The following is a 22,851-nucleotide window of genomic DNA, read 5'->3' as shown; positions in this document are numbered from 1 at the left end:
GAGGACGCTCTACAACCTCCCTGTTAGTCTGTCCACCAGAGGACGCTCTACAACCTCCCTGTTAGTCTGTCCACCAGAGGGCGCTCTACAACCTCCCTGTTAGTCTGTCCACCAGAGGACGCTCTACAACCTCCCTGTTAGTCTGTCCACCAGAGGGCGCTCTACAACCTCCCTGTTAGTCTGTCCACCAGAGGACGCTCTACAACCTCCCTGTTAGTCTGTCCACCAGAGGACGCTCTACAACCTCCCTGTTAGTCTGTCCACCAGAGGACGCTCTACAACCTCCCTGTAAGTCTGTCCACCAGAGGACGCTCTACAACCTCCCTGTTAGTCTGTCCACCAGAGGACGCTCTACAACCTCCCTGTTAGTCTGTCCACCAGAGGGAGCTCTACAACCTCCCTGTCCACCAGAGGACGCTCTACAACCTCCCTGTTAGTCTGTCCACCAGAGGGCGCTCTACAACCTCCCTGTTAGTCTGTCCACCAGAGGACGCTCTACAACCTCCCTGTTAGTCTGTCCACCAGAGGACGCTCTACAACCTCCCTGTTAGTTTGTCCACCAGAGGGCGCTCTACAACCTCCCTGTTAGTCTGTCCACCAGAGGGCGCTCTACAGCCTCCCTGTTGGCTACACTCAGTCATTTGATTTGTTGTTATTGTGTTTTTGTTCAAAGGACTTTACGTTTTATATCTTAAGTTTGTATTTTTATACATTTTATTTATCAGAACTTTAATATATTTTGATGTTCCTCTGTTTGGTTGTGACAATAACAGTTCATTTTTAAACTGCATTATCATTATTTTAGTGAGGACTAACTACAAATAACTAATGTTAAGGAAATCTGTTTATGTTTTGTTACGCGTTTCTGGATTTATTTATTTTTAATATCGGCCGATATATTGGAATATCGAATTTGCACGGAAGGGAGTGGGAGGGGACAGGATGAGGAGGAGGGAGGGGCGAGCTAGCCTCGTTTTGTTTGACAATACTTCGAACGTCAATGAGAAGTGACATCACCCAACATCACTTAGAGCACCTTTAACAAATAATCCCTCCAGAAAAACGCGATTATGTGATCGCATAATTCAACGCATAATCAGCCAAAGTCCGCATATTTATGCGGGGGGGCACTTTCGCCGCATAAATTGCCGATTTCCGCGCAAAATATTTGGGGCTTGCGTGATTTCATAATCCCCGCATTTTCGTTGCAAAAAAGTCCCGTAATATATCTTAGCAGAAAGGAGAAAAATGTTGCGTTTACGTCACACGAGAGCAGCCATTTTCCCCTGTTGCCATGGGAACGTTATGAAGTGACGTTATGAAGTGACGTAATTACGCGACGAGAACATCATCGAAAAGCAGGGTGTTGGGGGGGAGGGGGGGAATCACTCTGTTCTTTTAATCTTTTTCATCAAACTGCAGTTTTTGCAGGTTCCCGCAATTTCATTGCATAAAATTGCATAAATATCATATATAGCATAATCCATCGCATTTAAAAAAAAAATTTGGCAAATATTCAAGGATTTTTGCCCCACAACAATCACAAAAAAACTCCAGATTTTTTCTGGAAGGACTGAAATAAACAAATTTTTAACAAGATAATGCCTCATTTGCATATTCAAACATAACGTTTCAGAAAAGTTGCAATACAAAAAAAGGATGGTCTTAAACCTCTTTGTTATCTTCAGGTCAAGTTTGACCCATTTTTTAAGTTTTTATATCAGACATTTTGGGTTTCTTTCAACTAAATTGCCCCAGAATAACACGGATGGTTTCATTAAACGCTGTTCTCAAGTGAAATTAAGGATCATATCGCTACTTTCATTGAATTTTGGGTGTTTTATTCAACTTTATAGCGTTATCCTGACTGAACTAAACATTGACATATCTGTGATTATCCATATATATTTATTTTGTAATGTCTCCAGGAGAGAGGCCATGGCAGGTGTGGAGGTGACCTTTTATTTAAAGTTGTATTCTCCCACTGTCTGTCCTGTCCAGTGGTTCTTTTAAAGCTTTTATATAACCAAGGGGTTTTTTTAAGCTCTACCACAAGCCAACATGCCATACTACATCTCCTGCGTGCCTTCTTATTGACTAACAATAATTCACTCTTAAGCTTAAAGACTCCTTATTTTTTTTTTACTTATTTCTAAAGAAACGATTAATGATATAAAAGTCCATTTGTCTCGTATACTATGGGCTTCGTTAGCAGCAGACGCTTTTATAAAAATAGGCTAACGATTGGGTCATAACCACGAGACTTACTGTCACACAGTAGAGGAATTACCGTATAGTACAGGAGAAGCTCACAGGCAGTTTGGACTTCCATTATCTGTTTAGGTTTAATGACTAATGTTAACTAGCATGTTAGTGATCAGTAATTAGCCTGTGCCTATGTTATCTCCTTACATATACCTACGCTCTCCGTCTCTGTAAGATTGGGAATGATTGAGATTTCTCTCGGCACAGCTACCAGAAGACTTCACACTTTCAGACAGGTTGCTCACGTCACATCTACGTCTTCAAGCTCAGTTGGAGGCTGCTCAGTAACGCTCAGCCAGCACCGGGAAAGAGACTTCTGATATCCTTCACTGGTCTCCGTCCAGAGACACGGGATCTGGTGGTCCATTTCATTTATGGTTTTAACCCTAACCCTAACCCATGCTGTAACAGCGCTGCTCCAACAAAGTGGCTCTTTTAGTTGCCTGGCTCCTGTAAACGCTGAGTAATTGATATGTAACTCTTGTTACATAGTCACCAGGGTCCAAAATTAGCACTGTCCACCAGCCAAATGCTGGTAAAATGTGCAAGTGGCTGGTAGATTTGCATCACTCACCAGCCAAAAAAACAATGGTAATCTATTGGGTGGCTGGTAAAAATTTGAACATTCACTTGCCATTTGGCTGGTAAACGAAAAGTTAATTTTGAACCGTGATAGTCACATATGTAACACTTCGTCGCCCAACACACGGTGTTGACAGTTAGCAGGGGGCGTTCCAGTCTGCGAAACGGGAATCCCCACAGCACGAGAACGCCCATTTGTGGCCGCAGTTGGATGATATTGCAACACACCCTCCGTTGTGTTTACAGCTTATGTTTCAGCCAACGGGATAGTTAATAGATCCAGTCCAACTCGTTGGTCTGTGAAGATCATTAACACTCTGTCTTTCTTTTCCATTTTCACCAACAGGTAGTTCACAAAATTTGGAGAAACAAAAAGGTTCAGATCTCTCTCTCTCTCTGTAGTGTAAAAAGAAAAAAAGGATCGACAGAGAAGCACTACAACAAAGCGATCATTGCCGATTATTTTCTCCATGAATCAATTAGTCGTTTGGTCACTGAAAATTTATTTGAATGTGTACATCGGTCCCACGTGATTAGAATGTGGCTACTTCAGGAAGTATCGCGTGATGTCCGGTCTCGCGACGTAACGAACTGCTTCACGGCACTGCACGCGTACGCCCAATCAGGAACCGGCTAACAAGGTAGAGATGGAGGTCTTCACACTACCGTCATGGCTGAGCCGGCTAAGAAGAAGCAGAAAGCTCGGAAAGCATCGTCGGAGGAGGAGGAACAGAGGAAGAGGAAACGGCAGACTGACTGAGAGAGGAGTCAGACACAAGTAAACATAGGAACTGTAGGGGAGCTCTATAGAGATACCTGTAGGGGGCTCTATAGAGATACCTGTAGGGGGCTCTATAGAGATACCTGTAGGGGACCTCTATAGAGATACCTGTAGGGGGCTCTATAGAGAAACCTGTAGGGGCTCATAGAGAGGACTGTAGGGGGCCCTATAGAGATACCTGTAGGGGCTCTATAGAGAAACATGTGCGGAGCTCTATAGAGAAACCTGTAGGGAGCTCTATAGAGATACCTGTAGGGGGGCTCTATAGAGAAACCCAGAGGGGAGCTCTATAGAGATACCTGTAGGGGCCCTATAGAATACCTGTAGGGGCTCTATAGAGATACCTGTAGGGGGCTCTATAGAGATACCTGTAGGGGGCTCTATAGAGATACCTGTAGGGGGGCTCTATAGAGATACCTGTAGGGGGCTCTATAGAGATACCTGTAGGGGGCTCTATAGAGATACCTGTAGGGGGGCTCTATAGAGATACCTGTAGGGGGCTCTATAGAGATACCTGTAGGGGGCTCTATAGAGATACCTGTAGGGGGCTCTATAGAGAAACCTCAGGGGGGCTCTATAGAGAAACCCGTGAGGGAGCTCTTAGAGATACCTATGGGGGCTCTATAGAGATACCTGTAGGGGCCCTTAGAGATACCTGTAGGGGCTCTATAGAGATACCTGTAGGGGCTCTATAGAGAAACCTGTAGGGGAGCTCTATAGAGATACCTGTAGGGGGGCTCTATAGAGATACCGGTAGGGGGCTCTATAGAGATACCTGTAGGGGGCTCTATAGAGATACCCGTGGGGGGCTCTATAGAGAAACCCGTAGGGGAGCTCTATAGAGATACCCGTAGGGGGCTCTATAGAGAAACCCGTAGGGGGGCTCTATAGAGAAACCCGTAGGGGAGGCTCTATAGAGATACCCGTAGGGGGCTCTATAGAGATACCCGTAGGGGGGGCTCTATAGAGATACCCGTAGGGGAGCTCTATAGAGATACCTGTAGGGGGCTCTATAGAGATACCTGTGGGGGGCTCATATAGAGATACCTGTGGGGGGCTCTATAGAGATACCTGTAGGGGGCTCTATAGAGAAACCGTGGGGGCTCTTGGAACCCGTGGGGGAGCTCTATAGAGATACCTGTAGGGGCTCTATAGAGATACCTGTGGGGGGCTCTATAGAGATACCTGTAGGGGGCCTATATAAGAAACCCGCAGGGGGCTCTATAGAGATACCCGTGGGGGGCTCTATAGAGAAACCGTAGGGGGCTCTATAGAGATACCTGTAGGGGGCTCTATAGAGATACCTGTGGGGGCTCTATAGAGATACCTGTGGGGGGGCTCTATAGAGAAACCTGTAGGGGGGCTCTATAGAGATACCTGTAGGGGGCTCTATAGAGATACCTGTAGGGGGGCTCTATAGAGATACCTGTGGGGGGCTCTATAGAGATACCTGTAGGGGGCTCTATAGAGAAACCTGTGGGGGCTCTATAGAGAAACCTGTAGGGGGCTCTATAGAGATACCTGTAGGGGGGCTCTATAGAGAAACCTGTAGGGGGCTCTATAGAGATACCTGTAGGGGGGGCTCTATAGAGATACCTGTAGGGGTCTCTATAGAGATACCTGTAAGGGGGCTCTATAGAGAAACCGCTCAGGGTGGCTCTATAGAGAAACCGTGGAGGGGAGCTCTATAGAGATACCTGTGGGGGGCTCTATAGAGAAACCTGTGGGGAGCTCTATAGAGATACCTGTAGGGGGGGCTCTATAGAGAAACCTGTAGGGGGCTCTATAGAGATACCTGTAGGGGAGCTCTATAGAGATACCTGGTAGGGAGCTCTATAGAGAAACCTGTGGGGGGCTCTATAGAGAAACATTTAGGCGGGGCTCTATAGAGAAACATGTAAGTAGAGCTCTATAGAGAAACCTGTGGGGGGCTCTATAGAGAAACCTGTAGGGGGCGCTCTATAGAAACCTGTGGGGGGGCTCTATAGAGAAACCTGTAGGAGGGGCTATAGAGAAACCTGTAGGGGGCTCTATAGAGATACCTGTAGGGGGAGCTCTATAGAGAAACCTGTAGGGGAGCTCTATAGAGATACCTGTAGGGGGGCTCTATAGAGAAACCTGTAGGGGGAGCTCTATAGAGAAACCTGTAGGGGGGCTCTATAGAGAAACCTGTAGGAGGGCTATAGAGAAACCTGTAGGGGCTCTATAGAGATACCTGTGGGGGGAGCTCTATAGAGAAACCTGTGGGGAGCTCTATAGAGAAACCTGTAGGGGGCTCTATAGAGAGAACCCTGGAGGGGGGCTATAGAGAAACCTGTAGGGAGCTCTATAGAGAAACATGTAGGGGAGCTCTATAGAGAAACCTGTGGGGGGCTCTATTAGATACCTGTAGGGGGAGTCTATAGAGATACCTGTAGGGGGACTCTATAGAGAAACCTGTAGGGGGGCTCCATAGAGATACCTGTAGGGGGCTCTATAGAGAAACCTGTAGGGGGCTCTATAGAGAAACCTGTAGGGGGCTCTATAGAGATACCTGTGGGGGCGCTATAGAGAAACATGTAGGGGGCTCTATAGAGAAACCTGTGGGGGGGCTCTATAAGAAACCTGTAGGGGGCTCTATAGAGATACCTGTAGGGGGGCTCTATAGAGAAACATGTAGGGGAGCGCTCTATAGAGAAACCTGTGGGGGGGCTCTATAGAGAAACCTGTAGGGGGCTCTATAGAGAAACATGTGGGGGCTCTATAAGAAACCTGTGGGGGGGCTCTATAGAGATACCTGTGGGGGGGCTCTATAGAGAAACATGTAGGGGGGGCTCTATAGAGAAACCTGTAGGGGGGCTCTATAGAGAAACATGTAGGGGGGGGGCTCTATAGAGAAACCTGTGGGGGGGCTCTATAGAGAAACCTGTAGGGGGGGGCTCTATAGAGATACCTGTAGGGGGGCTCTATAGAGAAACCTGTAGGGGGCTCTATAGAGAGAACCGATGGGGGGCTCTATAGAGATACCTGTGGGGGGCTCTATAGAGAAACCTGTAGGGGGAGCTCTATAGAGAAACATGTAGGGGGCTCTATAGAGAAACCTGTGGGGGGCTCTATAGAGATACCTGTAGGGGGAGCTCTATAGAGAAACCTGTAGGGGGGGCTCTATAGAGAAACCTGTAGGGGGGGCTCTATAGAGAAACCTGTAGGGGGGGGTCTATAGAGAAACCTGCCAGCAAAAAGCCAGAAAACAGCGAAGAAATGGCCAAAACTGCACAGCGCCTCTTTAAAGCTAGTATTATGTAAAGGTATTATGTAACGTTAAGGCAATTTCATCATGTCCCTGGTACCCGAGTGGGGTCTCTAAATCTAACTGATTTGTTAAAGTTAACTCTATCCAAATGTATTATAGCCATTGGTTCCTTGTTGTGTGTGTGTGTGTGTGTAAATGCAGTTGTATGTTGAAATGATTTGCATTGACAAAAAAGGTTCTGTACTCAAAATGAGTATTAAAACTTAGAACGTACCAATTTTACCAAAAACGAATGACTCCGTGCAGTTGCTATAAACAGATTTCACAGAGGGATCTAAAATCATAACCTCTGCATCAACAGCAGTGGATTCAACCACACAACTATGCAAGCCACAATGTTTTCAAACTGTTGTAAATTCTGCATACAGTGCAGTGGTTTTAATATAAAGTAACCTCGCACTAACCATCTTCACCGTGTAACAATCGGAGCATATACATACTTCAAAACATATCTTCATAGTGGACTTCCAACAGCAAAGACACTAATAATACTTAAAACATATTTTCAGTGGACACAGCAAAGACAATTATAGTACTCTTTTCACATTACATTTAAAAGTGCAAATACAAAATACTGTGAACTAAATAACACCATTTCCCTGAAATAGTCTAAATCAAACATGGCACAAAGGGAATAACGCAAAATAAGAGTTGGTGCTTTGTTATTAAGTTTACTCATAAGCTTAAAGGGTAACTTCAGTTGTTTTTAACCTGGACCCTATTTGCCCATGCATTGATGTCTAAGTGACTAATGTCAAAAGAAAAAAAAAATTTGAAATCGGTCCAATATTGAGCGAGAACAGACTCAGATTATTATTCAAAGTGTCTGACAACATTATGGAAAGGATCCCTGCAGAGATAGACCTTTTTGTTAAAGAGTAAGATCCTAAACATCCTAAATAGGGAGCTCATTCCACCATTTGGGAGCCAGGACAGCAAACTAATCACTCAGGATTTCGTTGAGTGATTAGTTGTCCCTCGCTGTGAGGGGGCAGCAAGCAGTTTGGCTGATGCAGAGCGGAGTGGGCGGGTTGGGGTGTATGGTTTGACCATGTCCTGGATGTATGCTGGGACCGATCCATTCGCAGCAATTGGTAACCAGTGAAGAGAGCGGAGGAGCGGTGTAGTGAGTTATGGTTATTGTTAGGGTTAGGGTTCATGTGTCATGACAGTGTCATGTCACTCTTATGTAGATACCTTCAAGTAAAGTGTTACCCAATATTGTAATTGTAAGATTGACATGTAAATGAGCAGAACATGTAAATACTGTAACAGCGCTGCTCCAACAAAGTGGCTCTTTAAGATGCCTGGCTCCTGTAAACGCTGAGTCATTGATATGTAACACCCTCCGTTGTGTTTAGAGCTTATGTTTCAGCCAACGGGATAGTTAATAGATCCAACTCGTTGGTCTGTGAAGATCATTAACACTCTGTCTTTCTTTGCATTTTGACCAACAAGGTAGTTCACAAAATTGGGTAAAAAGAAAAAAAGGATTGACAGAGAAGCACTGCAACAAAGCGATAATTGCAGAAAATGGTAACAAAAAGCCCAAGACATTGTCCTCAAATGTCTTGTTTTGTCCACAACTCAAAGATATTCAGTTTACTGTCACAGAGGAGAGAAGAAACTAGAACATATTCACATTTAAGATGCTGACATCAGAAAACTTTGACTTTTTTCTTAGAAACAAAGGAAAAAATCCTGCACTCTGCTCTTGCTAAAGCATCACCTTTTATTTACAAAAACGTTTCTGTCCCTCCGGACCTTTATCAAGAGTCTATAGCGTCTATAAGAGTATACTCTTGGACCTTCGCGAAATAGAGAATTTAAAAGTTCGAAGACAGACGTTTCGATTGTTAAGTGGAGTTTTGAGCCAAAAGCGATCTCCGTACACACACGTTTTTTTAGCTCCGGTAGAAGAACTAATCTCTGTTTAAACTAACACATCCAACCCCAAATATCTCATCAACATTCTGGTATACTGGGCATAAAGGCAGCATAGACAGTATACAGTGCCTTGCGAAAGTATTCGGCCCCCTTGAACGTTTCGACCTTTTGCCACATTTCAGGCCTCAAACATAAAGATATAAAACTGTAATTTTTTGTGAAGAATCAACAACAAGTGGGTCCCAATTATGAAGTGGAACGAAATTCATTGGCTATTTCAAACTTTTTTAACAAATAAAAAACTGAAAAAGTGGGCGTGCAAAATTATTCAGCCCCTTTACTTTCAGTGCAGCAAACTCTCTCGAAGTTCAGTGAGGATCTCTGAATGATCCAATGTTGACCTAAATGACTAATGATGATAAATAGAATCCAGCTGTGTGTAATCAAGTCTCCGTATAAATGCACCTGCTCTGTGATAGTCTCAGAGGTCCGTGTAAAGCGCGGAGAGCATCATGAAGAACAAGGAACACACCAGGCAGGTCCGAGATACTGTTGTGGAGAAGTTTAAAGCCGGGTTTGGATACAAAAAGATTTCCCAAGCTTTAAACATCCCAAGGAGCACTGTGCAAGCGATAATATTGAAATGGAAGGAGTATCAGACCACTACAAATCTACGAAGACCCGGCCGTCCCTCTAAACTTTCAGCTCATACAATGAGAAGACTGATCAGAGATGCAGCCAAGAGGCCCATGATCACTCTGGATGAACTGCAGAGACCTACAGCTGAGGTGGGAGACTCTGTCCATAGGACAACAATCAGTCGTATACTGCACAAATCTGGCCTTTATGGAAGAGTGGCAAGAAGAAAGCCATTTCTTAAAGATATCCATAAAAAGTGTCGTTTAAAGTTTGCCAAAAGCCACCTGGGAGACACACCAAACATGTGGAAGAAGGTGCTGTGGTCAGATGAAACCAAAATCAAACTTTTTGGCAACAATGCAAAACGTTATGTTTGGCGTAAAAGCAACACCGCTCATCACCCTGAACACACCATCCCCACTGTCAAACATGGTGGTGGCAGCATCATGGTTTGGGCCTGCTTTTCTTCAGCAGGGACAGGGAAGATGGTTAAAATTGATGGGAAGATGGATGGAGCCAAATACAGGACCATTCTGGAAGAAAACCTGATGGAGTCTGCAAAAGACCTGAGACTGGGACGGAGATTTGTCTTCCAACAAGACAATGATCCAAAACATAAAGCAAAATCTACAATGGAATGGTTCACAAATAAACATATCCAGGTGTTAGAATGGCCAAGTCAAAGTCCAGACCTGAATCCAATCGAGAATCTGTGGAAAGAACTGAAAACTGCTGTTCACAAACGCTCTCCATCCAACCTCACTGAGCTCGAGCTGTTTTGCAAGGAGGAATGGGCAAAAATGTCAGTCTCTCGATGTGCAAAACTGATAGAGACATACCCCAAGCGACTTACAGCTGTAATCGCAGCAAAAGGTGGCGCTACAAAGTATTAACTTAAGGGGGCTGAATAATTTTGCCCCAATATTTCAGTTTTTTATTTGTTTAAAAGGTTTGAAATATCCAATAAATTTTGTTCCACTTCATGATTGTGTCCCACTTGTTGTTGATTCTTCACAAAAAATTACAGTTTTATATCTTTATGTTTGAGGCCTGAAATGTGGCAAAAGGTCGAAAAGTTCAAGGGGGCCGAATACTTTCGCAAGGCACTGTATAATGGACCAACAGACCCCGTGTCTCTGGACAGAGACCAGTGAAGGATATCAGAAGTCTCTTTCCCGGTGCTGGCTGAGCGTTACTGAGCAGCCTCCAACTGAGCTTGAAGACGTAGATGTGACGAGAGCAACCTGTCTGAAAGTGTGAAGTCTTCTGGTAGCTGTGCCGAGAGAAATCTCAATCATTCCCAATCTTACAGAGACGGAGAGCGTAGGTATATGTAAGGAGATAACATGGGCACAGGCTAATTACTGATCACTAACATGCTAACATTAGTAATTAAACCTAAACAGCTAATGGAAGTCCAAACTGCCTGTGAGCTTCTCCTGTACTATATGGTAATTCCTCTACTGTACGACAGAAAGTCGTGTGGTTATGACACAATCGTTAGCCTATTTTTATAAAAGCGTCAGCTACGGAGCAATAATGTGAGATACAAGGTAATGGAGCCTTTTATACATTGTTGTGTTTCTTTAGAAATAAACAACGGACAAATAGAGTCTTTAAACGCTTCAGATGTAAAGTTATTCGCTGTCAAAGTGGCGCCAAAATGAATGGGAGTCAATGGGATGCTAAAGGGAGGTGAGTGCTTGTTAGCATCAAAATGGCGCCATAGGAGGTTCGAGTTCTGAAGAGAGGCTTACCCCCCTTGGTGGAGACTCCTACCATTGCTGGTAGTTGCCATGGTAACATTAGTAGCTTTAGTCTCAGAGAACGAGACGTCGTGACCGATAAGAGCCAATCAGGAGGAGAAACGTTGGCGTCAGTGTCGGTGTTTGTGGCCGTTGAGACTGCAACACAACCCCGCAGATTCCAAACCACAACGGGTCAGAAGTGTTTCCAGATGTCTCCGGTTTAGGGGCTCGGTAGTCTACCTAGTCTAGACGACGTTCCACTTCTAGGATTGGGCCGGTGCTGCCAGAAATTCTGCCGGATGTCCCTCTTTTCGTCCAGATGTCTGTCCTCTTCCTCTGTCTCTGTGTTGGCGTTCTAACCTCTGGTGGATTTCTGAGGACTATGGTTAACTGCTCCTCAGATCTCTGCAGGGTAAATCCAGACAGCTAGCGAGACTATCTGTCCAACCTGAGTTTTCTGTTTTGCACGACTAAAACTACTTTTGAACGTACACACGTTCCACCAAAACAAGTTCCTTCCCGAGGCTATTTTGCAGAGGCACCGTGGCTCCGTCCGGTGCTTAGCACCGCCCCCAGTGATTGGTTTAAATAAATGTCAATAAACCAGAGCACGTTTTTCTTCCATCCCAGAATGCTGTGTGGACTAGCCAGACCTTCCTCCACAGCGCTGTGCAGGAAGGTCTGGCAAAGCGAGACTAGAGGCTCTGAAACGCCAGAGCAGGGGGAATGAGAGGTGTAAATGTAGCAAAAGATATTCGTTTTTAAACCAAAACGTAGCGATGTAAATGCAGCAGTAGTATATAAGTAGAGTATAATCTTGATGAATGTCCAGCGGGACCGAAACGTTAGTGTTTGTATATGAACGGTGGTGTTGTAGCAAGAGCAGAGTGTAGGATTTGTTCCTTTGTTTCCAAGTTGATGTTATCTTCCAACCAACCCAGTATATTCATAATGCGTGTAATGTGACACTGACACGCCAAACCCAATAGACCAGCGGGGGTATTACCCGCTTAGGCGTGATACTGGGTTGCTTCCAACCATAGACTGTTAATATTAATGGACAAAGCATCTGGTTCGGCGAGGTACTGCAAATGCGGAAGTGCCTTAAACCTGCTTTCTATCTGAATTCCTGCAGGGGGAGACTCCTTAAACCTGCATCCTATCTGAATTCCTGCAGGAGGAGACTCCTTAAACCTGCATCCTATCTGAATTCCTGCAGGGGGAGACTCCTTAAACCTGCACCCTATCTGAATTCCTGCAGGGGGAGACTCCTTAAACCTGCTTTCTATCTGAATTCCTGCAGGGGGCGACTCCTTAAACCTGCACCCTATCTGAATTCTAGCAGGGGGAGACTCCTTAAACCTGCTTTCTATCTGAATTCCAGCAGGGGGCGACTCCTTAAACCTGCACCCTATCTGAATTCTAGCAGGGGGAGACTCCTTAAACCTGCACCCTATCTGAATTCCTGCAGGGGGAGACTCCTTAAACCTGCATTATAGCTGAATTCCTGCAGGGGGAGACTCCTTAAACATGCACCCTATCTGAATTCCTGCAGGGGGAGACTCCTTAAACCTGCATTATAGCTGAATTCCTGCAGGGGGAGACTCCTTAAACCTGCATCCTATCTGAATTCTTGCAGGGGGAGACACGTGTGATTGCAAAAGGCGGTCAGTTTCTGTAGAAGTCTATGAGAAAGTGACCCACTTTTCTCTTGATTTATTACCTCAGTAAATATTTTCATAATGAGTTTATGGTCTCAATCGCTAGTTTTAAGTCTACTGCAACACAGAATGATGTTAATTTTTTTAATTATGGTAGCGTTGATTTTAAAATCGTCGACAAAGCAGGGGATGTTTTAGGGCGTGGCTATGATGTGATCGCCAGAGAAAGTGTGTAACGTAACGGAGAGTGTAAGGGCTCCTCCCTCTCTCCTCCCTCTCGTCTAAAATCGTCACATCCCCAACCAGGATGGCTGCGCCCATAACTGCAAACTCCACGACTCATCAGCAGATCTCCACAAACCAACGGGTGACGTCACACATGCGCTGTCCATTAATATTAACAGTCTACGATTCCATCGCACCTGCACACAAGAATGTTTGGATGTGCGAGTTGTTTCTTTGAAAAGTAAATGTTTTCTTATAAATTTGCTCATACTGATTAACCGATTAATTTAACAGTTGTCAACTAGTCGATTCATCTTTGCAGCTCAGCACCAACTGACTCTTTATGTTCAGTCGAATATCCTAAACACAAACTGGCATCCAGTTGATCATCTAGGTGTAATTGAAACTTTTTCTGGCCTGTAACAAGAGACCGAAAGACCCAAACATAGTATAAATTATTAAGAATACCAGATGAAAAGTGTGTAGACATTCATTGAACATGATTAGTTGCTGGGCTCATTTAATTGCATAAGAAAGTAATTTGGAACCGGTGAAGGAGCATCAGTTAACGTACACGTTTGAAAGTGAGATAACTTTGAAATACTTCTTATTCCGCAGCCGAAAGTAAAACATAAATGTGTGTGCTTTGCTAAGAGGCTTCTGCACTCGCTCCAGGCTATTTACTGATGAATGCATTAACATAACAGAAGAACGGATGATGTTTGCAGATCATTATGTTTACATGTAATAGGACTACAGGGAGGATGAGTGATCTTGCGTAAGCTCACTTTATTATTTTGTAACTGAATCGCTACGACATTTGTCATTTAGAAAAGTAAGATGTTTCAAAATGTAACTAGACAAACCTGTAAAGTCGCCTACAGCTTTTGGCAGCATGTTACTTGCAGGGTTTTCCCCCAGGAATTATATTGTACTGTATTTTTAAGACGTTTTTTAAACTACAGTTATGTTGGCGCAGCTCGGTTGGAGCCGTAAAAAATGTTGAAAAAGAGGTCCAAAACGAGAAATGTTTAAAAAACCCTCAAAAAAGGAGAAAAATTGCAGAAAAAGGCGACAAAAACATAGAAAAAAAATGCAAAACGGTGACAAAAAAACGTTGAAAAAGGAAAAAAAAAAAAATGAAAAACGTCAGAAACAACCTCCAAAAGGAGACAAAAACTCAAAAAAAAAAATGCCGAAAAGGGTGACTAAAACGTACAAAAAAAACGCAAAAAGGTCCCAAAAAAAAGGTCCCAAAAAACTTGAAAATGTTGAAAAACGCAGCAAAGACATAAAAGTAACTAAAGTAAGTAAAAAAATTTTAAAAAGCCCATAAATGACCATGCATATGGCTCTACATCAATGCTGCCATCAGTCATGTGACTTCGGCTCCTCGTTAATAATGAAAGACACTTGCTAACGGGCTCAACAACTTTTCTGGGGGAAACCCTGAGCAAAACGTTCTTACTTGGCCGTGAGAAAACGAAGTGTAACTCAGTTACTCGCCTCTGTGAGCATGACTGTTTGTTCCTAAAGTTGACTTCATCGGCCACCAGCCTGCGTGGCTTTTTAACAGCTAATTTATGGTTTGCCTCATAAAGGTGAAATACAGGAAATGAGCATCGCTCCTGAACTTGTCCTTGGGTCAAATTTAACCCGTTTCAAAGTGTTTTATATCAGAAATATGGATTTCTTTCAACCAAATTGCCCAAATTCCAGAAAATGTTGAACCTGAACAGTTATTTTTTTTTACCTTTTTCAGGGTAGTGGGTTGTCTTTCATATTTTTTTGAGGAGCACAAATCTACCTCTACTAGGGGCGACCTCTAGCTCACCCAGTAAGAGCGTGCGCCCCATGTGGGCTGAGTCCTTTACAGTGGCCCGGGTTCGAATCTGACCTGCGGCCCTTTGCTGCGTGTCATCCCCCATCTCTCTCCCACCTTTCCTGTCTATCCACTATCACTCTGAAATAAAGGGAAAAGCCCCAAAAATAGTCTTTTTAAAAAAAAATCTACTTCTTTTAAATCTTGGGTGGGGGGTTGGGAGGGTACCCCACCCTCCCAACCCCCCGAAATATACGCCTATGTACAAGTTTGCTAACAATTCCCTACTTCTCATTCAGGATGTGTGTGCTTTGCTAAGAAGCTTCTGTACTCGCTCCAGGATATTTACACGCCGTAAGACTTTTTACGTTACGTGAAGGATGATGTGTGCAGAACAGTGTGTTCAAATTAAAGAGGGTCACAGGTGAGAGGGGGCTGAGAGGTTGTTGCCTAAGCTTATTTTATTATTTTGTAACTTCTTGACTTTACTCATTGTTGGGTAATTTTTAGACAGTTATACCGACCTTATATACACCCAACGACTTTTTCAAAGCGATTCCATGAAATCATTAGATTCTTACCCCCTTTTATCTATTTTTTTTAGATTGTTTTTATTGACTTTTTTTGACAACATATGAGAAAATATATTAAAAAAATCAACAGATTTAAGTTTTAAAAAACTACACATTGTCAGTTAATAAAAATATGATGCAGAGTCCTTGAATAAATATAATTTTTTGTGTTACTCTTACTTTTGTAAAACTGTGAAGCACTTTGACTTGTAATAGAGTAGTTTTAATATTTTTACTTCCCTCCCAAGGCTATTTGCCTGTCGGTCTTAATATTTCCTCAAACAACTCGTAGGATATTACCATAGATAGTAGCCTACCATATTCGAGGAACCAGTAAAGAAGTTGGAGCTGTCCTTATGAAAAAGGAGAGTTGTACGAGTTCCCTATAGTAATATTAAAAAAACAGATGCTGCCTGATAAGGAGACCAAACCTACTTATCTAATCGAGCAGGACTATGCGATTAAACTTTTGTCAAACCCATTCAAAAACAGAGACAAGTCGGCATGCATGGCAGCAGCTCAGTGAAGTGTCAAAGGAATCTACCACCGAAAACTTTTCATTGGCCGCCTCAAACCAAGAGCCCGCCCCATTGTTGAGTATCCTGGAAATGATTGGTCCATATACATCCGAGCCACGCCTCCAGCTGTGGACGTCACAGGGGCGCTGGAACTCCAGTAAGTAGAGATGATGTTGTGGTTATCCATGCCGCCGTCGCCTCTCTGAGTGTTATCTTGTGCAGAAGACCGACGGGGGAGAGAGCTCTCCACGCATGGAGTTGAGCTCGGACCCGGCGGTGGCAACGCTGGAGATGTCGCAGTCCAAAAGCAAAGACGATGAGCCTTTCGGTAGTGACGGCGGCGACTACGAGAGCTTGCCACCTCATGTCTCAGTGACGACCCACATGACAGCAGGAGCCGTGGCGGGCATACTGGAGCACACGGTGATGTACCCCGTGGACTCTGTCAAGGTAACGTGCACAGAGGCTGCGTAGCGGCACATCACACTTGTTTTGCCGCAACGGCTCATTCACTTAGCCACAGAACGTTGCTAACTGTGCAAACGGCTGGCTAACGACCGTTAGCTATAGAATGTCCCAACTGCCCATCCTTAGTTAGCATAGCTGATTAAAACACGACAGCCTGGCTGCTTCGACTGAACAAACTAGTTGAGCAGGCTGGCGTAACGTTGCATTAAACCGGAATAAAAACCGAGCAACTGTTTTACTATTCCTCGTAGTTCCTTCTCAGTGTAACCTAACTTTGCTAACATAGCTACTGAACGTCCAGTGTCACCTTTATTTACCCAAAGTCACATTTCAGCAAGGTTACAGCAAAGTTCTCTCTTTTTTTAATCAGTTAACTAGTTGCTGGGTAACCACGTTTCCATGCTAACTCAGGTTATTTTTTTTTCATACAGTGTAACGACATGAGTTACCCAGAAAAATAATAATAAGTTTATCTAATATAAGTTGGCACCTTTTTACAGAACAAAGTCAGTGTTTTCACAAGAGTGAGTGTTAAAAATGAGACCAATCGACAGTAGAAAGAGAAAGCAACAAAAAGGCATCAAATAAGAACAGTAAAGCTTAAAAACAGCTTGTTAAATGTGAATATTGTTCTAGTTTCTTCTCTCCTCTGTGACAGTAAACTGAATATCTTTGAGTTGTGGAAAAAAGACATTGAGGACGTCTTTTTTTTAAAATTGCAAACTGAATATCTTTGGGATTTGGACAGTTGGTTGTCACATTGGGCTCTTGGAAATTGGGTGAGCATATTAAACTAGTACTGCAACTAACTTTAATGATTATTTGCATTGTTGATTAATCTGTCGATTATTTTCTGGATGGATGGATTGGGTGTTTAGTCTCTAAAATGTAAGAAAATGGTGAACAATGTGGGTCAGTGTTGATGTCAGTGTGTCAATCAGGATTGACAGAGAAGCACTGCAACTAAGCGATCATTGCAGATTATTTTCTCGATTAATCAATTAGTCGTTTGGTCTATATAAACTGTCAGAAAATGGTAACAAAAAGCCCAAGATGATGTCCTCAAATGTCTTGTTTTGACCACAACTCAAAGATATTCAGTTTACTGTCACATAGGGGTGGGGGGAAAAAATCGATACAGCATAGTATCGCAATATTTTCCTTGGCAATACTGTATCAATACACAGACGCCAAGTATCGATCTTTTATGATATGTGTTGGTCAGTTTGTCTGCTTGACAATCAGATTTTGCAGCAATACAATTGAAGTGAGATGAACAAACAGAGAAATGTATCTTTATAGATAAAACAGATGTTGACAAAGTTTCCTTTTGGGGACATCATTTGAAATTGGGAAAAATTTGAAGTTGGGAAAAAAGTTAATGAATTGCAATATATCGCAGAATATTGCAGTATGTTTAAAAATTGCAATAATATCGTATCGCGTGATATCGTATCGTAAGGCCTCTGGTGATTCCCACCCCTAGAAGAAACTAGAAAAAATTCACATATAACAAGCTGGCATCAGATACTTTTTGACTATTTATATTATAATAAAAAAAATGACTCGATAAACGATTATCAAAATAGTTGGCGTCTAACTAAGGTTGCTTTCACACCTGCCTCGTTGGGTCAGTTTAAAACAAACCCTGGAGCGTTTGATTGGATAGACCGGTTCGTTTGGGCTGGTGTGAAAGCTTAGACGACTCTGGTCCGCTTGAAAACCGGTGTCTCGGTTTTCCAAGTGAAATGGAGTTCAGTTCACTTCAGGTGGGAACAGATCCGAACCCAAATACAGCTAGTAAACCAACAACAGAGCATTTACTAGCCTGCTATTTCAACCTTTGCACACAATTTCCGGACTTATATATGTATGAGGGACGGTAACTTTCAGATCCATAAGCTGTTCTGCGCACACATCGCTGGTTGTCTGTGTGACATCATCATCATCTCTCTCTCTCTCTCTCTCTCTCTCTCTCTCTCTCTCTCTCTCTCTCTCTCTCTCTCTCTCTCTCTCTCTCTCCTTCACATGTTGTCTATCAGCTGCTCACATTCTTCGCCTTCTTCTAAAAATATTAGAAACACTAAAAAGCAGATCCATAAAACCCAAGACGTTATAAATATAAATTTGGTGTTGTTTTCTTAGACCAGAGGAGACAATGTTGCAACAACACCCTCTCAACCCCGTACCGAGTCCGGCGCCCTAACTCATCGATACACCTCTGCAGCTCTAAAGTCTCTCTGGAGTCAAACCCGAGGCCAAGTCTGAGCCCGTCAGCTTTATTTTCACATTAGCCCAAATGGGAAGTGTTTGTTTTGTTTCATTTCCTGGAAAGAGAGGAAATGACAGCCACCCTCCTAACTTAATCATGTTATTTTAATCCATAAATCTATTCACTATTTTGAGTACACGATAATCACTATTTTATTTTACACAATGAGCTGCAGACAAATAACTGCAAAACAACAGATGTTTTTAGACTTCTAAAACAAATCCCACATCCAAAATAACTAAATAAATAGAAAAACACCTCTTCAAATAAATAAATGAACTAACTAACTAACGTCCTAGAGCGTAATCTACCTTACGTTTCACTTGTTTGACTTCAGACGTCACTACGTCTTCTTTTAGTTTATTTATTTAAAGGTGCTCTAAGTGATGTTGGGTGACGGCAGTTTTTGTTGACGTCCGAGGTATTGTCAAACAAAACGGAGGCTAGCTCGCCCTCCCTCCTTGCTGTATGTGACAAAACATGTTGTAGCGTTAAAAACGTGTGACATCACTTAGAGCACCTTTTTTAAAGACATATTTTTCTATCTCAACCAATTGTAATCTTTACACATTCCATTTTAACCGGTTCACGATGCATCTTTACATCCCTTTTACGTTATATGACTGTTGTTCAAAAATCAAATCAATTAATTAGTTTGTTAATGAGTGCCATCTTGAAGTTAAAGCCTGTTGTTAAAGTTCATGTTCAGTGACTGAATTAAATGATTGGTTAGTTTTGAGCTTTGTTAAAAATGCCGATGTCTGCAAAAGCAAATCCACAAACTGTTGGTTTAAAATGTGAACTTTGCCCCTACAATCCTCCTCTTCTGCTCAGCTATTGTTTTTCCCCAACAATGTACTTTTGTTTTGATAATTTGGGTGTGTCATGGTCAGCGTGTGCTGTAGCCTCACAGTAATCCTGCCCTCACAGTAATCCTGACGTGGCACAGGCAAACTTCATTAACAAACTGCACGGGAAAAAAAGACCTCATATGCTCTTTGTTTCAGAGTCATAGTCTTTCCAAATGAAACCTCTTTTATTACACAATCCACTGCTGCCATTTCCTCTTGAGGTGTCCCAAGTTTACACAAGAACCTTCCAGCTCGTTCAGTTTGGTCCGTGCTTGTCTCGAGGTTACAAAGAATCGGTTTTGAAATTTCTTTGAATCTAAACTGATGTAAGAATTAAGCACGATTTCCTATTTGATCCTTTTTTTATTTTTTTATTATTCCTGACAGTTGCAATGAACAGCATAGAATCGGGGGGCTGCGCGTAACCGAACGGATTTTCTCAATCACTTAGATTTTGTTTCCACTTTGACTCTTTATATATTTAACTTTATTTCTTTTTAATATAGAATAAAATGACTCAAACTGATTAATCGATTATCAAAATAGTTGGCGATTAATTTAATAGTTGACATCTAGTTTGACAGTCAGTCATAACAACAAAGGAACATAAATAAACATAAATAAAAAAATTTCGGGGCTAAATATTGCTGTATCGGATGGTTGCATAGACTAATACTTACTTGCCAATATTGACCAGAAAATAGTGGAAACAGTTTACTGAACCTGCTACTTCAGTAGAATTTTTGGAGGTTGCAACCCCCCCAATATTCAAAACTGAACTTTTTCCGAAGTTCTTCTGTTCCTTTTCAATGTTTTTGCTGCTTTTTTCAACGTTTTTGTCTCATTTTTAACCGTTTTTTTCGAGGCATTTGCTGCCTTTTTTAAAAAATTAAAAGAGATTGGAGATCTTGGAGTTGGAGATCTCAACCCACACCCCCAAATGTTGAACCCAAAGTTACGCCCTTGGGTAGTCGTAACAATCAACCGGTATGTTTCAACCTGGCAGTAAAGACGGAGACGCAGCAGGATTTCGGGAGTAGCCCGTGATAATGGAAGGAGGGATCTTATCGCTGTTGTGCACATTTTGAGTCCGCCCGGCGCAGGTAAAGGGTGTGTGTCTGCCGAAGGGTTGATTAGTAAACCGCCACAGAGGCGGGACGGCTGAAGATGTGCACTGTAGATGGTGGAGGGGTTTCCTTTTATAGTATGCTAAAATGGTTTTGTAACCATCGTTGGACGGTGACATTGATGACGTCTTCATGCAGACTTTTGCTCGTGTTTGCTCGAAGTATTATTACCGGTTTCACATTATGTTCGAAATGTTTATTTGCAAATAAATCATGGATAAAACGCTAGCTACAGTATCCTATCACATCGTCACATGTTCAAATAGACATTGGACATTCAGGGTTTCCACGGGGTCTAAAAAGTCTTAAAAAGTCTAAAATTTCAAAATAATAATAATAATAATAATTTTAGGCCTTAAGTATTGTGTTCTAGGTCTTAAATAATTTTAAACAGGTCTTACATGTAAGACTGCCTCTAGTGCCTGCGAGCGCCCATATAATGGGTTTTATTCTGTTGTCTTGTAGTTTTTCTTTCGGTTGGTCCAAATATAATTTGCTATATATTTACCGACTATTAGTACTCGGTTTCGCTTTTATTCAATTGGAATACATTTATTTAGTAATTTTGTGACTCTGCATTTCGTACTTTTATGTTGTGTTAAAGGTCTTAAATTTCATTCATAATGGTCTAAAAAAGTCTTAAATTTGACTTGTTGAAACGTGCAGAAACCCTAATATCAGAGCTGCAAATGTTAGTAGATTAATCGATTAATTGTTGAAGTAATTTTTTAGCCTTTCAAATATGTGGATTTACATTTTAAACTGAATATCTTTGAGTTGTGGACACAATAATACATTTAAAGACGTCACCTTGGACTTTGAGAAACAGGATAGAATCATTTTCACCATTTTCTGACATTTTATAGACCAAACAAATAATTGATTAATCGAGAAAAAAAATCAGAAATAACAATAATTAGTAAATAAATATAGTTAGTTGCAGCCCTAATACATATTATGCAGCAATCACCATTTTGATTAGTCTTTGCAGCTCTATTCTGAGCAAATAAAATGGATAGAAAGGCCATTGAACGGTTTCCTGTGGTCATTTGACCGATACACAACAACATGGCGATTGTTGTTAGTTGTCATAGTGACAATACGCGTCAGTGGGGCTGTAAACTGTCTCGCAGCTCGCTGGGAGGAGAGCCGCCCGAAGCAGCTCAGGAGATGTTCTCGGAGCTGCAGGGAGTGAGGAGGGACAGCTAGACCCAGCAGCAGTGGGTCAGAGAACCACTAATGTTAGACTAGGGTTGGTCAATGTCCCCTAAATTGGCAGTTGACGATGTTTACAGTAAAACGTCGTGATGGACGATGATATTTTACATGTGGGCTAACAATTAACATAGAAACAATCTGACATACATTTAAATGCCCTCTGTAAATAGACCGTATTAAATGCTGGCGTTGGTAGGGGAAATAACAACTTGACCTACTTTCACTTAACTACAGACATTTGTCTGACAGGGTGGGGGCGGCATCACGATGGTGGCTCTCCATTCGTGATGCCGGTCAACCATCACGATGGGACGATGATATTGCTCATCGGCACAACCCTACGTTAGACCCAGCAGCAGTAAGTCAGCAGACCGCTAACGTTAGACCCAGCAGCAGTGGGTGCAGACCGCGTAACGTTAGACCCAGCAGCAGTAAGTCAGCAGACCGCTAACGTTAGACCCAGCAGAAGTGGGTCAGCAGACCGCTAACGTTAGACCCCAGCAGCAGTGGGTCAGCAGACCGCTAACGTTAGACCCAGCAGCGGACCGCTAAGCGTTGGACCCAGCAGCGACCGCTAACGTTGACCCAGCAGCAGTGGGTCAGAGGACCACTAACGTTAGGACCAGCAGAAGTGGGTCAGCAGACCGCTAACGTTCGACCCAGCAGCAGTGGGTCAGCAGACCGCTAACGTAGACCCAGCAGCAGTGGGTCAGCAGACCGCTAACGTTAGACCCAGCAGCAGTGGGGAGAGACTAACGTTAGACCCAGCAGCAGTGGGTCAGTGGTAGCAGACCGTTAACGCTAGACCCAGCAGCAGTGGGTCAGAGGACCGCAACGTTAGACCCAGCAGCAGTGGGTCAGTGGGTCAGCAGACCGCTAACGTTAGACCCAGCAGCAGTGGGTCAGAGGACCGCTAACGTTAG

At 42.9% G+C, this 22,851-nt stretch overlaps 1 protein-coding gene across 1 annotated transcript in view; it reads left to right on the top strand.

The window, feature by feature from the left end:
* The first annotated feature begins 16,124 nt into the window (after positions 1–16,124).
* Positions 16,125–22,851, top strand: part of slc25a37 (solute carrier family 25 member 37) — a 42,155-nt gene continuing 35,428 nt past the window's right edge. Inside the window, exon 1 of the mRNA XM_039804292.1 lies at positions 16,125–16,442. Within this exon, the coding sequence (XP_039660226.1) occupies positions 16,245–16,442 (198 nt within the window). The 5' untranslated portion in view covers positions 16,125–16,244. The remainder of the gene's footprint in view (positions 16,443–22,851) is intronic.

Source organism: Perca fluviatilis, chromosome 6 (assembly GCF_010015445.1).
Source record: "Perca fluviatilis chromosome 6, GENO_Pfluv_1.0, whole genome shotgun sequence".
NCBI classification, from domain to species: Eukaryota; Metazoa; Chordata; class Actinopteri; order Perciformes; family Percidae; genus Perca; species Perca fluviatilis.
Note: the sequence above shows the minus strand (reverse complement) of the source record. Positions and strands in the feature narration are given on the sequence as shown.